The 13,671-nt window shown below is 41.5% G+C and overlaps 1 protein-coding gene across 2 annotated transcripts in view; it reads left to right on the top strand.

Moving 5' to 3' along the window:
* The window catches only part of ITGA9 (integrin subunit alpha 9), a 221,026-nt gene that overhangs the window by 33,572 nt on the left and 173,783 nt on the right, over positions 1-13,671 (top strand). For both annotated transcript variants that reach the window (XM_082754412.1, XM_082754413.1), the window contains exons 9-14: positions 296-433; positions 2,973-3,078; positions 4,452-4,546; positions 8,103-8,193; positions 8,722-8,767; positions 11,665-11,819. In XM_082754412.1, the coding sequence (XP_082610538.1) occupies positions 296-433; positions 2,973-3,078; positions 4,452-4,546; positions 8,103-8,193; positions 8,722-8,767; positions 11,665-11,819 (631 nt within the window). The remainder of the gene's footprint in view (positions 1-295; positions 434-2,972; positions 3,079-4,451; positions 4,547-8,102; positions 8,194-8,721; positions 8,768-11,664; positions 11,820-13,671) is intronic.

The raw sequence follows: 13,671 nt of genomic DNA on the forward strand, positions 1-13,671 counted from the left end.
AAGTTAGTCTAGGAAAACCTAGGTGTCTCACTTAAGCATGTGCCAGGGTATAGATTTTATTCTTCTGATAAGGCATCCAAGCTCATGCACTGTTAGAGTAAAATGTTTAATTCTTGCCTGAATTATCCCCTAAACTTTTTCTGTAGGAGAACTTGTGAGTGATAAAGCAGCAAGTCATCATTTTAAATAAAAAAAAAAAAACACAAAAACAACAACAAAAAAAGCACGCCTAAATGATTTCCTCCTGTGTGTGGGCAGATACTGAATGCTTTGTTGTGACTCGGCTTGGTTACAGATGGGCTCTTACTTTGGCTCCTCCTTATGTGCAGTTGATCTGAACTCTGACGGGCTGTCAGACCTGCTGGTTGGAGCACCTATGTTTTCTGAGATCAGAGATGAGGGTCAAGTCACAGTCTATATCAACAGAGGAAATGTGAGTATATCCAGGAGATGACTCGGTAAGGGATGAGGGTGTGGTTCTGGGCAGGGTAACGCCGATGTCCCCTCCAGCGTTGCATGGTGAAACTTAATGTCTCAAACAGTGGGGCCCTGGATGTCTCCAACAGAGCATGCAGTCACGAAAAGCTCATCTGGTATCATGGTTTCCCAGACACCAACCCACATTCATCACAGAGCTGTGAATCTTTCAAGGAGGTCTGGGAAAGTTTCTGGTTTCATATTGAAACTTTGTGGTATTTGTGGCTTTACATGCCAAAACCAAGTAAAAGTCAGCAGCTTTGACTGAGTTTTCCTTCTGTGTTTTGGGTGGTCATTGGGACCTACGAATCAGAACAAAAATGTGTAGGGATTTAGGAGTCTTTTTGCAGGGAAAGCAGAGACTGCATTCATGTTACCTTTACATTATGGCTCATATATATCCACTGGTGGGAAATTCTTATCAGCTGATACTGTTGGATTTCTCACGATCCAACCACAGTCTTGGAAAAGTCTGACCTTTCTTCCATCACCAAAGCAAGATCATTATTATATCCTATTTATAGGAAAACAGTAACTGTTTACTAATTATTGCACATTTAATATTCAGGTCCAAACCCTGCTGTCTCAAAGGGGGAGTTGTTACTGACTAAATTGATTTAATTAATCAGAACTTTGAGAACTTTAATACATGGAGTTTGTTTATGTTAGACATAACACACATTGTGAGTCCTATAGGCAGCATTTGAGAGACTTCAGAATTAGTTTTGTTGTATTTTTATCTTCAGTTATTGCTCCTCCTTTAAATGGACTTTACTTTTTCAGCTTGATCACAGGTTGCCCAACTTCTTATACTGCAGTGTGGCTGCAGTGTCATCAGAATACATCCAGAATTCTAAGCAGATAATACCTAATATTTCATGCTTACAGTGAGAGTATATATGATTTCATATATACCATCATGTATAATCATATACATGATGGTATATATGAAATCATATGTGATCATATATGATTATATTTGAATCATATATATCATATACATGATCGTATATATGAAATCATATATATGATTTTTATCTTCTATAAAATGATGACGTTAAATAATTAAACTCCTGCAGCAAGGATTACTTGAAGCAGCAGTGGCTTGCAGGATTGGTGGCTTTCTCTTTGGGGTATGGTCATTTAAAGCTTGCAGTTTCATTCTACAAGCACCAGTGCTCAAGAGGTTATTGCAGTGGATCAGAAAAAACTGCATTATAGTGATGCTAGGTATGATACACTTATATTTTTCTCTTTCTTAAGAGGATTGCAGAGAAATGAGTTGCACATACAGGCCTGCCTGTCTCCTCTCTGTTGTGTTTCAATTTAATTATGTGGGATTTTCTTAAAGTCAGCAACTCCCTGCAGCCAAGAAAAAGATTTTATTACATGTTCCAGAGGGCAGTTTACCCTCATTCACAAAGGATGCAAAACAAAGAAAAACAACCTTTGAGGTGGGTACAAAGTTGGATTGCATAACAATATTTTGTTTTCTTGTGGAAATGTTCCTTTCCCCTTGAGGGAAGACTGCAAGAAACTGAAGCTTATGTATCTGACCAGAAAGTGGGTGGGCAAGAAATACCAAATCCATATAAGGCTTCTCATGGCATATGAGTACAAAGCTACTTTATTCTGAACTTTCCTCTGTCTCTTTATTTCATTAAAGCTCTTTCCTTATTCTTCATTTCAGAAGGCTTTTTGGGTAGTTTGCTTTAATCCTTCTGTCCAATACATAAAAAGTTTTAAAATCCAATTGCCCAAATGTTCGCTTCTTAAAACAGAATTCTCTTTAATTCACTGGGGTTTAGCTGAGTAAGTCTGGACTGAGAATTTCACTTCTCAGATGTAATCTGCCAGCAGAGCAAGCTCTGAGCTGTTACATTTCAGGTGTCTGGAAACCTTCATGAGCTCACCGAGCCCCGTGACTGCATGTAGTTGTATCACTGAGTTATTGTTTAGCTAATTTAGCATCCCCCCCCCCCTTTTTTTGTTTTTAACAACATAAGAAGATTTAAAAATAGAAATTAGTATCATCATTAAACTTGTTCCCACCAGCCCCTACAAGGTGCTATTGTTCAGTTAAAGTTAAAGTGCTCAGCTTTAACTGAACAATAAAGGATCTTTGAAAGAGAAAGGCTGAATTCCTCTTTAAGTGGATTCTTTTACCTTGATGTTGTCATCCTCAGGCAGTGTCTGCTCACCTGTTCAGCCAGAGCTGGGGACCTTTAGGTCCCTGGCTCACCAGGCTAGTGGTACCTAGGTTCTGATGTTGGCAATGCCACCTGTGGCCATGGAGTGTGCCAGGGAGACCTATTGGCTCCTGTTGGAGTCAACTGTGTTGGTTTTATTGTTAACCCTTTCGATTTATGGCACCCAGCTGATCTCTGTTGGTGGGGGGATGCCTCAGTAGTGAGGGTGATGGTCATTCCACTGTTCTACCCTGGTGCTTCCTGCAGCATTGTTCCCCTGAGCCTGGTTTATTTCCTCTTTGCTAGGGAGTGCTGGATGAGCAGCTTGTTCTGGATGGTGATGGTGCCTACAACGCGCACTTTGGGGAGAGCATGGCTGCCCTTGGCGATATCGATGATGATGGGTTCCCAGGTCAGTGCCTTTTCCTTGAAGATGTCAGTGGGGCTGTCAGTGCTGCCTGTCTTCTCCCTGGGCTCATGCTGAGGACAACAGGCCTGCATGAGATTTGTCATCTAAAACTTTTGACAGGTGGTCCTAGGTCCTACATGCTGTGGTTTAGTTGATGTCCGTGCAGCTCACACCCCAATCTCATTAAGTTCAGTTTGCCTTCCTTGTTTCACTTTTTGTTTGGTTTATAAAAGGTTTCAGATACCCAATCCCCAAACAGCACAGAAACCTGTCTTTTTCTTTTTTTTCCCAGTTATGCCTTCAAACCTTTCCAGTTTTATTGGCATAGTGATGCTTCTTATCATGAAATGAAATTAAGAAGCAGCTTCTCACTCCTGATACAGTGAACTCTACTAATGAACTCTCTCCTGCTTTATTTAACCCTTGCACCTTTCATGGGCTGCTCAGTATGAGACCTGATGCTGTGGTAAGAATGGATGAGAGCAAAGTGTTGGTGCTGGTACCTGACGTCTGGCAGGACAGATTAAGGACTTCTGACCAAAGGCTGACTTGCTCTTTGTGTCCCTGGATTTTTTTTCTTCCAGGCTACTCAGGGCATGATAGCACATTCAGCTTAACCTAACTTTACTCCAGGTTGTCATCACAAGTGGTAGGAATAGCCTCCCTCTGCACCTGTCCATGCATTTGCACATTCTTTGCTGCTGCTTGTGAGTCAGCCGTGTTGATGGAGGGGCTGCAGACTGAGTTGGATCAATCTGTGGCTAAGATGCCATGAGGAAGAATTTAATTTTAGCAGCTATGCAATCACTAGATCCAAGCAGCAGAAGCGAGTGAAGGGTAGGATCACTCTGCTGTTAAATTGGATCAAATGTAATTTCCAAGTGCACCCTTGGCAGCACTTTTTTTGTCTCTGCCTATCCTTATAATGCACTCAGTCTCATTTTGGAGGCTTGGGTTTTAAAGCAAACTTAATGTATTGCTACAACAAATGTTTTGCCAGTGCCGTCTTAGTTCATAAAGCTGATGTTCCCCTAGGTTTTGATGGGATATTTTGATATGAAAGGATTCTATTTTAACTTTTTGAGCATGACTACTGGTTAGTAAACACATGTTTTTGTAACAAACACGTGTTTCTGATTGGGCACAACACACAGCCACATGCATGTACAAATTCACATACATGTGTGTATTTTTTAAATTTATTTTAATGTGAGCTCTTCATTAAATCAGTCAAGTTTTTCTAGCCAGGCTGACACAAGCTGCTGATCATCTTCACAGGGAGTTGTTTTCCTGTAGAGATCTGGCTATTAAAACCAGGAAGAAGCAGGGTTAACAGAATGGATTGTGAAATGTTTATCATCTGTCCTGTTTTACAGATGTTGCCATTGGGGCGCCTAAGGAGGATAACTACATAGGAGCAGTTTATATTTATCATGGAGATGCCAATGGTATTGTACCCAAGTACTCTATGGTACGTGACACTGTCTTTTATGATATCTGTAGGCTCTTTCCTGGGACCTGCAGAAAAAACAAAACATGTTTGGGGATCTCTTTATGGGTAGTCTTATGCAATTCAAGCTCTACATCCCTTTCTTGGTCCTGATTTGAAGATGGCATCTCCCATTTTGCCCTTACTTATGCTGTAAGGTAAAATTGTGTTAATCAGGGGATACTTTCTTTATTTCTATATTTCTTCTATATATCACTTTATTTTACTACAGTCTTTAGCTGTAGCTTCCTTATTGAAGAAAATGAAATCTTGGGATTTGAATGTCAATTTTTAGGGAGAGTAGTACGGCAGAAGACAAACTCTGCAGAGGCTGAGCATATATAGGTCATGGAAAGGCCAGGGAGAATTGGGAGGTTGCTCTCTCTTCCCACCAAAGCAGACTTAGCAAGAAGGAAGAGGAACTTAAGTTTTCTTTTGTTCTCCCCACAGCTTCTTAGCCTTCTACTTCTGATGTGAGAATACATCATAATGATGGTCCACACATATATCACAATGGTTGGGTACCACTCCCTGACCTCTGTTATGAAGTAAAAACTAGGCTGGGGTATGCTACAGAGTCTTGTGCATAGATGAAACTGTGCAATTCAGCTACTGTAGCCAGGCAGGAGAGAAGATAAATTGATGCCGATGCTGCCCAACATGTGTCCCCTAGTCTCTGTCTAGCACATTTATTTTTTGCAGAGCCTGAGTCTTCCCTACCTCCCTCCGTGTGTTTGAAGTTCTGGCTGTTTTGTTTTGTTTCTGGGTGGGATCTTTCACAGTAAACCAGTTTAAGCAGGATTAAAAGAGTTTAGTGGTTATATTGGAGGCTCTTCTAACAAATCATAGAAGTTCAGTCCATCTTCCTTTTAGCATGTATATGCCATGCACTGCTTTTTAAAAAATGAAGTTAAATGACTCTTCATGGATACTTCTAAAATGCACTAATTTGTGGCATTTGGAGGACCCTGCCCGTTTTTTTCCAAGAGCCTCTGGCTGGGAGGTTCTTGGGCTGTTCAAAGGTTGGAGCTTTCCAGCTCTTGTTGCAATGGATCAAGGTTTTGTTTTTTTGGGGGGAGGAGTCATTCATGGGGGAATTCAATATTTTTGAAAGAGCCTAGATCAGCAGAGTGGTAAGTGAAACATCCTGCTTGCTATCTCTTCCTTCCCATCAGATGAGCAAGGGCAGCAAACAGCACATGTCTCTCTGCTTGCCCTAGCAGGACAAAGCCCAGCTCCAGAGCATAGCAGGATACTGTGATACTGTTCCCATCTTTGCCTCCTGTCCCCAGGCAGCTGAGGGGTCGTGTACTGGGTATGGCTGGAATGTTAACTTTCCCGGCAGCAGCCCATACAGTGCCGTACTCTGTACTTGTAGCTGGAACAGCAGTGTTATCACACCAGTGTTGTGTCTACTGCTGAGCAGCAGTGGCACAGCATTGGGCCTTTCTCTAACCCTCCTAGGGGGTGGGCAAAAAAGTGAGGAGAGAAACACCACTAGGGCAGCTGACCTAAACCAATCAAAGGGATATTCCATACCATGTGGTGTCACACTCAGCAATAAAAGGTGGAAACAGGAAGAAGAGGGGAGGGGTGGGCTCTTGTTGAGAAGACGTTGGTCCTCCTCTCGAACACCGGCTGCGTGCGTTGAGGCCTTGCTTCAAGGACGTGGTCAATCATCGCTCATTTGTGGGAAGTAGAGAGTAATTTCTTTCCTCTGCACTTCCATATAGCTTTCATTTATTTTGTTTGTTTGTTTTCCTCCCTTTTTTCCCCTTTCCCTTTTATTTCCCCTTAGTTAAATTGTTTAGTTCATGGTAGTCTTTATTTAATTATTATAATTATTTCCCTTTAATTAAATTATCCTTATCTCAACCCGTGAGTTGTTCTTTGCTTTACTTCTCCTCCTCCTCATCTAAAGGAGGGGGAGTGAGAGAGCGGTTGTGGGGTTTAGCTGCCCAGCACGGTAAAACCACCACAGGGCACTACTTTTGTGCCATTTCCCAAGACAGACGCACCACTGATTCATATACCACGTGCAACCCAAAAAAGCTGTGTAACAGCTTCAGCTCATTACCTGGCCTGGGTTTGAACCCAGAGGTGAAAGACTTTTTGTATCTTATTACTATACCCATGAGCCATCTTAATGACCTGGATTTCCTTTTTTAAATAAGCCAAGAAAGGTGTGTGGTGGGGGCTGCAGGGTATACATTTTCACTCTTTTAATTTTGTTAGATTTCCCCTGCTTCATTCAAATTGCTGATCATTGTTGCTGCCTTACACTGCCACAGCAGCTTGAGTGGTGGCTCTGAGCAGAAGCAACTTAATTGGCTTCATGGCCTGCTGTTTCCATTCATGGCACTTAAAAGCAGAGCAGCTTTATACCTCTGCCTTCTAGACTGTGATGGCTTGCAGATGTCTGCTGGGCTGCTTGCAGGCAGGATTTACCACCCTAACTGGGACCCACTCTCCAAAAACATGATGTTATGTGGGAAGGAAGTGCTCTCCCGTTGTCTTATCTACACAAACGTAGGAAGAAAGGGATATCTGTATGTGACTGGTATCCCTTTAAACTGGCTGTCAGGATGGCAGGAAGTCTTTCTTCCCCTTGTCTTCTTTTCCATGGGACTCCCCTCTGACCTTTTGCCGAATATTGTGTCCTTTTGTGGGTGGGCCAGGAAGACCTGGTCATATGTCACAAGCTGTGCAGCACCACTACCAGCCTCAAAACTAGTTGGTGGGATAGGTTTCTTCTGTCTACAACTTCTGCAGTCAGAGGCTAGTTAGAGTTCAGGTCTTGCATTGATGGCCCGGCATAATGAATAAGGCCTGGGAGACATCAGCTCATCGTAGAAAAAGAGTTTTGATACAGTAATTTGTTTCAGGCAAAGACCTTTACAATTCAAGCTGGTTAGAGAAAGTTTTTGTGTTTGTAATTAGAAAAAAGAAGTGGTGCTAGTAGCTGTGTGCTGGGGAGGCAGAAATGAGATACAGCTTCCACACTGACACAAAATACTGCATAACTGCTGATGAAAAACAGGATTTCCAAGTGGGATGAAAATTAATCAGTTTGGGTATGCTGGAAAACTTTGTGAAAAGAAATGGTAATGCAGAATTTTCTGTTTCGTTTAATGATTATTTTTGCGAAGATGCTGTTGAAATCTTTTATTTACATAAATGAAGGTAATGTGAAAAAAAAAAAAATCTCTGGGGCACAGTTAAATTTACTCCCCGCAAATAAATCTGTTTGATGTGTTCTTTATCTTGCTTGGGTCTGCATGAGAGTTGTGGAGCAGGTGTGTGTTTTGCTGTAAGTCAGCACTGGCCACCTCCTAGCCCAGAGCAGAAGGGCTTCCTGCAGTCGGCAGCCTTCCTGCCCCGGGCTGCATGGGTGAAGTGCGAGCCTGCAGATGTGCGGCACTCCCAGCCCATGGAAGAAAGCCCCGGTGACCATGAAAATCAGGCTCAAAGTTTTCTATTTTTTAATCAGGGCTTCTTTGAGTTCCTATGATTTCACTTGATGTGTTTTCCACTGCAGAAGCTGTCTGGGCAAGCGATAAACCCGATGCTGCGGATGTTCGGCCAGTCCATATCGGGGGGAGTCGATATGGATGGCAATGGCTACCCAGGTACGTGTGCTGCTCTGACAGCAACGCTGGAGCAACACGCTGAGAAAACACCAGAGCTGGTCATTTCCGGGTTGCTGGTTCCCACATCTGTGAGAGGACAATGAAGCTGAGTGTGTTCCTCCTTTTCCCCTCTGTTATTCAAGCTCCTGGCTCAATAATTTGAGCTGATTGCTTGATTCAAGGGGTTTGGGCAGTCATGACAGAAGACTGAGGTCTTGAAGCAGAGGAAGTTTAGTATCCTGCCAAGGTTATAAGTTGCTTGGAAGCTGCTCAGTCATGATAATAAACTTACAAAAATATAGACAATAATAGTAACAATAAACAAATGATGAAGTAAAGTGAAGCATCCTCGTAGACCTAATCCTCTAATTATAACACTTTTGATATAATGATATTTTAAAGGCTAAGCTATCTGATTTAAGATAGATTTTTTTTTTTTTAATGCACGCTCTGTCATTTACCAACTGACTTGAGGGAACTGAATTCTGTGCCTCCCTTTTAACTGTCTAAATGTTACAAAAATTTCAGATATGACTGTTGGAGCCTTCTTGTCAGACAATGTGGTACTCCTAAGGTGAGATCCATGTCTTTTTGCTCTATTGTTGTTTTAATTGTTTCTGTTTATATCTGTCTAGGTCCTCCACCCCACATATTTTCTCCCTAGTTTATTGTAGGCAAAATCAAATTGGATTGCTTTTCAAGCATAACCATAACAGCATAGTGAGGGATGACCTCTCAGTGCTATGAAGAAACCAAAGAGTTAAAGCCAGGTGGAGATGTGGTGCATCTCAGTGCCTCTTGAGAAAGGTTGCTCTGAATATGTGAGAAGATTATGTACTTTATGTAAATGTAAGAACAGTAACAAAGTATTATTTAAGGGAACAAAATGGAACAAAAAGCCAGCTGCATACAATGCCAGAATTTAATTCTGTGAGTTATAATGGAACGCAGAATGAAATAAGAGTCTGTAAGGAAATGAAATACAGAGATGTTTTGAATACACATGGCATTTGGGCTACTGTTCAGTTGTGTGCATTAAGTACAATTGCTTGTTTCATCTGATGGAGGGAGGTGTGGCAGCTTGATTCACCAAATTACACAGGTGGAGACAGAGTACAAGCAGGCTTGAGGCACACAGAAGAGAATGGGAAGTTTTAATTTTGCCAGTAGCTCCATTGTTGCACTTGTAAATATTTAACAGAACAATACTGACAGTAACTAGGTGTTGCTACTAGTAGAAGTAGGGATTCCTGCGTCTTAATGGAAGATAGGGGAGTGTGGTGAGATTGGCAAGACAAATGCTTGAAGTGCTGAAAAGATGTGCCAACCCACATCTAGTTAAACGCAGGGAAAGCATGACTGTTTCCGTTTGAGTCAGTTAAACAACAAAATAAAGGGATAGGAAGAAAGAAACGACAAGTGTGGCAGCTGGTCAAGTCTTCTGAAGGGCTTTCAGTGCCATTGTCACACAAACAGGGGAAGCCAGTTGATGCTCTGTAAAATGGTGTGCTGTGCGCTGAGACAGGACCTCACAACCCCAATGGTATGAAACCACTCAGAGTACAACTGTGTGTGGTTCTCCTGCACTGTTGTTCCTTGCAGGGTGGAAAAAGGCCCTCAGAAAGGTTTGCGGTGATATTTAGAACAACATGCACCACAACAGCCTAGTAACCTCTGGCCAAGCATTCAGTCACTGCCTGTGCCTTTCTGTGGAGATCTGGGCATTGCTGGCTAATGATGTGGGCAGCCTGATTAATTGCTGCTGCTTCCAGTTCAGAGTGTGTCACTCTTGCTGTTTAGATTCAGATTAGGATAAAGAAATCAGCTTTTTTTCCGCACCCCTACAGAAGCGTTTGTGAAGTCCTTTGGCCAAAACCAACAAATGTTTTGCCAAGTGATATTAAAGGCTTTTGTGGAAGCCGTGGTGACTTGGGGCAGATTGTAGTTGCTATATTGCTTGCGCGTGTGTATGGCCATTTGACAGGCATATTTTATTTATTTATTTTTTCCCCAATGAATAACCAAGTGAGTTAACATTAAAGGAAAATCAGTGCATCATGACTGGAAAAATTTCTCCTTTCGAGAAGAAATATTGTTTTAGATCAATTATAACATTTATTCTTTTACTTATCCCCTAGCACTTGGAGAGGGTTTTTTCCATAGTGGGGTGCTCCTAGGAAGTTCACTCTTTTTCCTCCTTTTTCCTTGCCCTCCTCCCCATTACTGTATGTATTTCTAGGCTTAGCATTTTATCTTCATCCTCCATCTCATAAGGCAAACTTGCACTGTTATTTCAAGCTGCGGTAAAAGACTGTGAGCAGCTGTCTCAGAGATTGATGTGAATCTTGTTCCAGTTGATATGAATTAGGTGTAACCACAATCCCTGCTCTCTTCTCTCCTCTCTCCCACACCTCCAAATTAAGTGGCTTGTGGAGTGAGAGTCCTGAAGTGGTTTGCTTATGTGGTCTGGCCTTACAGGGTGCTGGGACTACCCTACAAGTTAATCTGCTGGTTGTTGCACCTTTTTTTTTTTTTTTTTTTTTTTTTTTAAATACTGGAGTTGTTTTTGGAAGAGCACGTTCAAATTGGACATGTACGGAACTGAAACCACGAAGAATAACGCTTGCTGAATACTTGGACTGAAGTCCTGCACTGAGGACAGCTCTGTAGATACTGGATTTCTGAGCTGCTTTTCCCAGGAGAGCTGGTGGCACTTCTGTGTCATCTGAGAGCAGACTCACCTGGGCCCTGGTGGTCCTTAGCTTGCTCTGCGACTCTTACTGAGCTCTTCTTCAGTTGGGACTTACTGTAGCAGTAGCTCAGTGCAGGAGTTGCAAGGGTGGAAAACTTTAATTCACGGTGCACTGGGTCACTCCCAAAGTAGATTTCTACAACATGGAAAGAGTATTCATTTCTTAGCACCTGCTGGGAGAAATTACCCAAATATTTGCTCTTCCAGAAAATGTGAATGTTTTGTCTCTTGTCCCACTTACACCATAAGAAAAAATATGTATGGATGCATCTCCTACCCCTGTGCTCCCAACTTGACTTTCAAGTTACAGATTTTACCTAGGGCCATTATTTACCTCTCCTGACTATGCAGGCACCTTAGCTAGCAGCCTCACTTGCATGACTCTGTTGTCCTCGCTTGCTAATTTTGTCTTCGGTCATCAGGAAGACTTTATGCAACTTTTACTGGAGATGTTTGTTATATATTATCAGTTACCCCAGATGCCTCCTGCAGTCTGTATCTGAGCACTGAACTTCAAGCTAATACTGTGATTTTCATTCAGAAGCTAGCGGCCTTTGCCAGCTAGGTCAAGAGCTAATTTATTTTAGAGTTCAAATGCATTTTTTTATTTTTAATTTCTGCTTGAAATTGTGCACATTACCAATTTTTCTTTCTTTTGCTTTGGCTGAGAAACTTCTCTTTGAATAACTGTTCAATTCCACTTCTATGTTGATCTCTAGATCCAGACCTGTCATCACCATGGACATCTCCATTTTTCTGCCAGCATCCATCAATATCACAGCTCCTCAGTGCCATGATGGTTTGCAGCCTGTGAACTGCCTCAATGTCACAGCATGTTTTCGCTTCAGTGGCAAGCATGTTCCTGGAGAAATAGGTAAGGTACCTGTGCCAGCCCTGGTCAGGGGCACCCAGACAGGTTGACATGGAGCTGGGGGCTCCCTTCGGAGTCAGTATCAAAGGTTTTCTGTGAAAGAAAATTTTTTGGGGTATGCAGTTATAGAAAGTTGGAGGCTCCCAAGATGCTTCCTTTGGAATTTGTTCCTTTTCTGATGAGGATGAGATAATATTGGAGTAGTTTTCTCTTCAGTGAAAGGACAGGAAAAGGTATCCTTAGCCTTACTGCAAGGATAGAGAACACAGAAGCAAACAGTGTTTTGAAAGTTCATGTTCCCTCTATTTGCCTGTTGATAACACATTTTTTTTATACACATCCTGTATCATAAAGCAGCTGTGATGTGCTCTGGATGAATACTTTTTGAAAATCTACATGGAGCTCTTGAAATAGAGCACCATAAATTTGAACTCTTGGGTGTTATTACCACCAGACACGAGCAAATCCTTTTCAGTGCATCAGTTTACCCATCTGTAAAACAATTATAAATAGCCCAGTATTCTATTGATGGCAAGAATATCTTTTGAGTTATTTAGTCTCTAAACCACATGGGTGGTTTAGAGACTATTCTGTAAACTTACACTTCACTTGGGTGAATAAAATCATGTAAGGTGTGTAATTGTGCCAGTCATTACATCTTGACTGCATTAAATTATTGCCTATGTCTTCTACATCCCGACGTTTACCAGTCTTAGGTATTGCCTGAAGTGGTATGAGATAGATACAGCATTTCTAAATACCATGAAGACTGGATTTATTTAGTTCAACCATGCTGTTTTAACTTGACCATGCTTTAGGAATGGCAGTGGGCTTGTTTTCTCTCTCATGTGGAGTACAAACTAGAAGCTGCTCATTGGCATTGCTTTATGCATCTCATCACAGTCACCTGAAAGATCAAAAAAACAGAGTTGTAGTTTAAGATTTCTCTGGATTCTAAGATATGGATGCAACTGAGACTTCATTTTCTATTTTTGCCCCTTTTCCTTCCCTGTAAATAACGTCAGACTCCTAGCAGACAAATATGTGCTTTGATACAGCTTTTTTTTTATATATCCTGCTACTCTCTCAGTTAGAAAATGCTTGTCCTTGGGTGCTTCAGGGGTGTTGATTTCTTTGTGAAAATCTATGAGTAGATCTACTGAATGCCTAGGTTTTCTTTTTTCCTGGGGATACTGTTTAAAATGTTTTCTTTGCTTTAATTTTGTGTCTCTTGACCTGTGGCTAAGAAATGATCTGCCTGTTTCTCATTTTAAATATATATTCCCCATTTTCATGAAAGAGTTATCTTCTGCTTCATCATGTCTTGTAAGAGCCAGTTGCATTCCTCTGCATTGTCATATAAACAGTGCTCTTGATGATTTATTGTGGTGAAAGCACATGTGCATCTTCTTTGGTGGGTAACATCCGTCTCATTGCAAGGGATTTTTTTACTATTAAGTAGATGATTATAAAACTTCCAACCATTGTCCTTTTATACAATACTTCTAGCAAAGTGATTTGTCTTGAAAACATTGCAGCCAGAACTGACTGTATAAAAACCCTCGGGGATATGATTTGGATACAATATCTCAAATAAGCTTTCAGTTTGTAATCTAACAGGCCATTTTAATTATGTTGTAGCTGAAGAGTATCAATTAACAAAGGGCGGAACAATTCATGGAAATACTGCAACCGTTCCTCTCCTATGTGGCTAAATATGAAATAAAATATTCCTCCAAGTACATCAGTGTCCAGTTCAGACTCTGAAAGGCATGCAGAATCGCTGAAATGCTGTGTTAAAGTTTTGGGGCAGAGACTCTGGGATTGCCTCAGCTTCAGATGTCTGGGAGCGGTC

This window comes from Aythya marila (assembly GCF_965140915.1).
Source record: "Aythya marila genome assembly, chromosome: 2".
Taxonomy (NCBI): Eukaryota; Metazoa; Chordata; class Aves; order Anseriformes; family Anatidae; genus Aythya; species Aythya marila.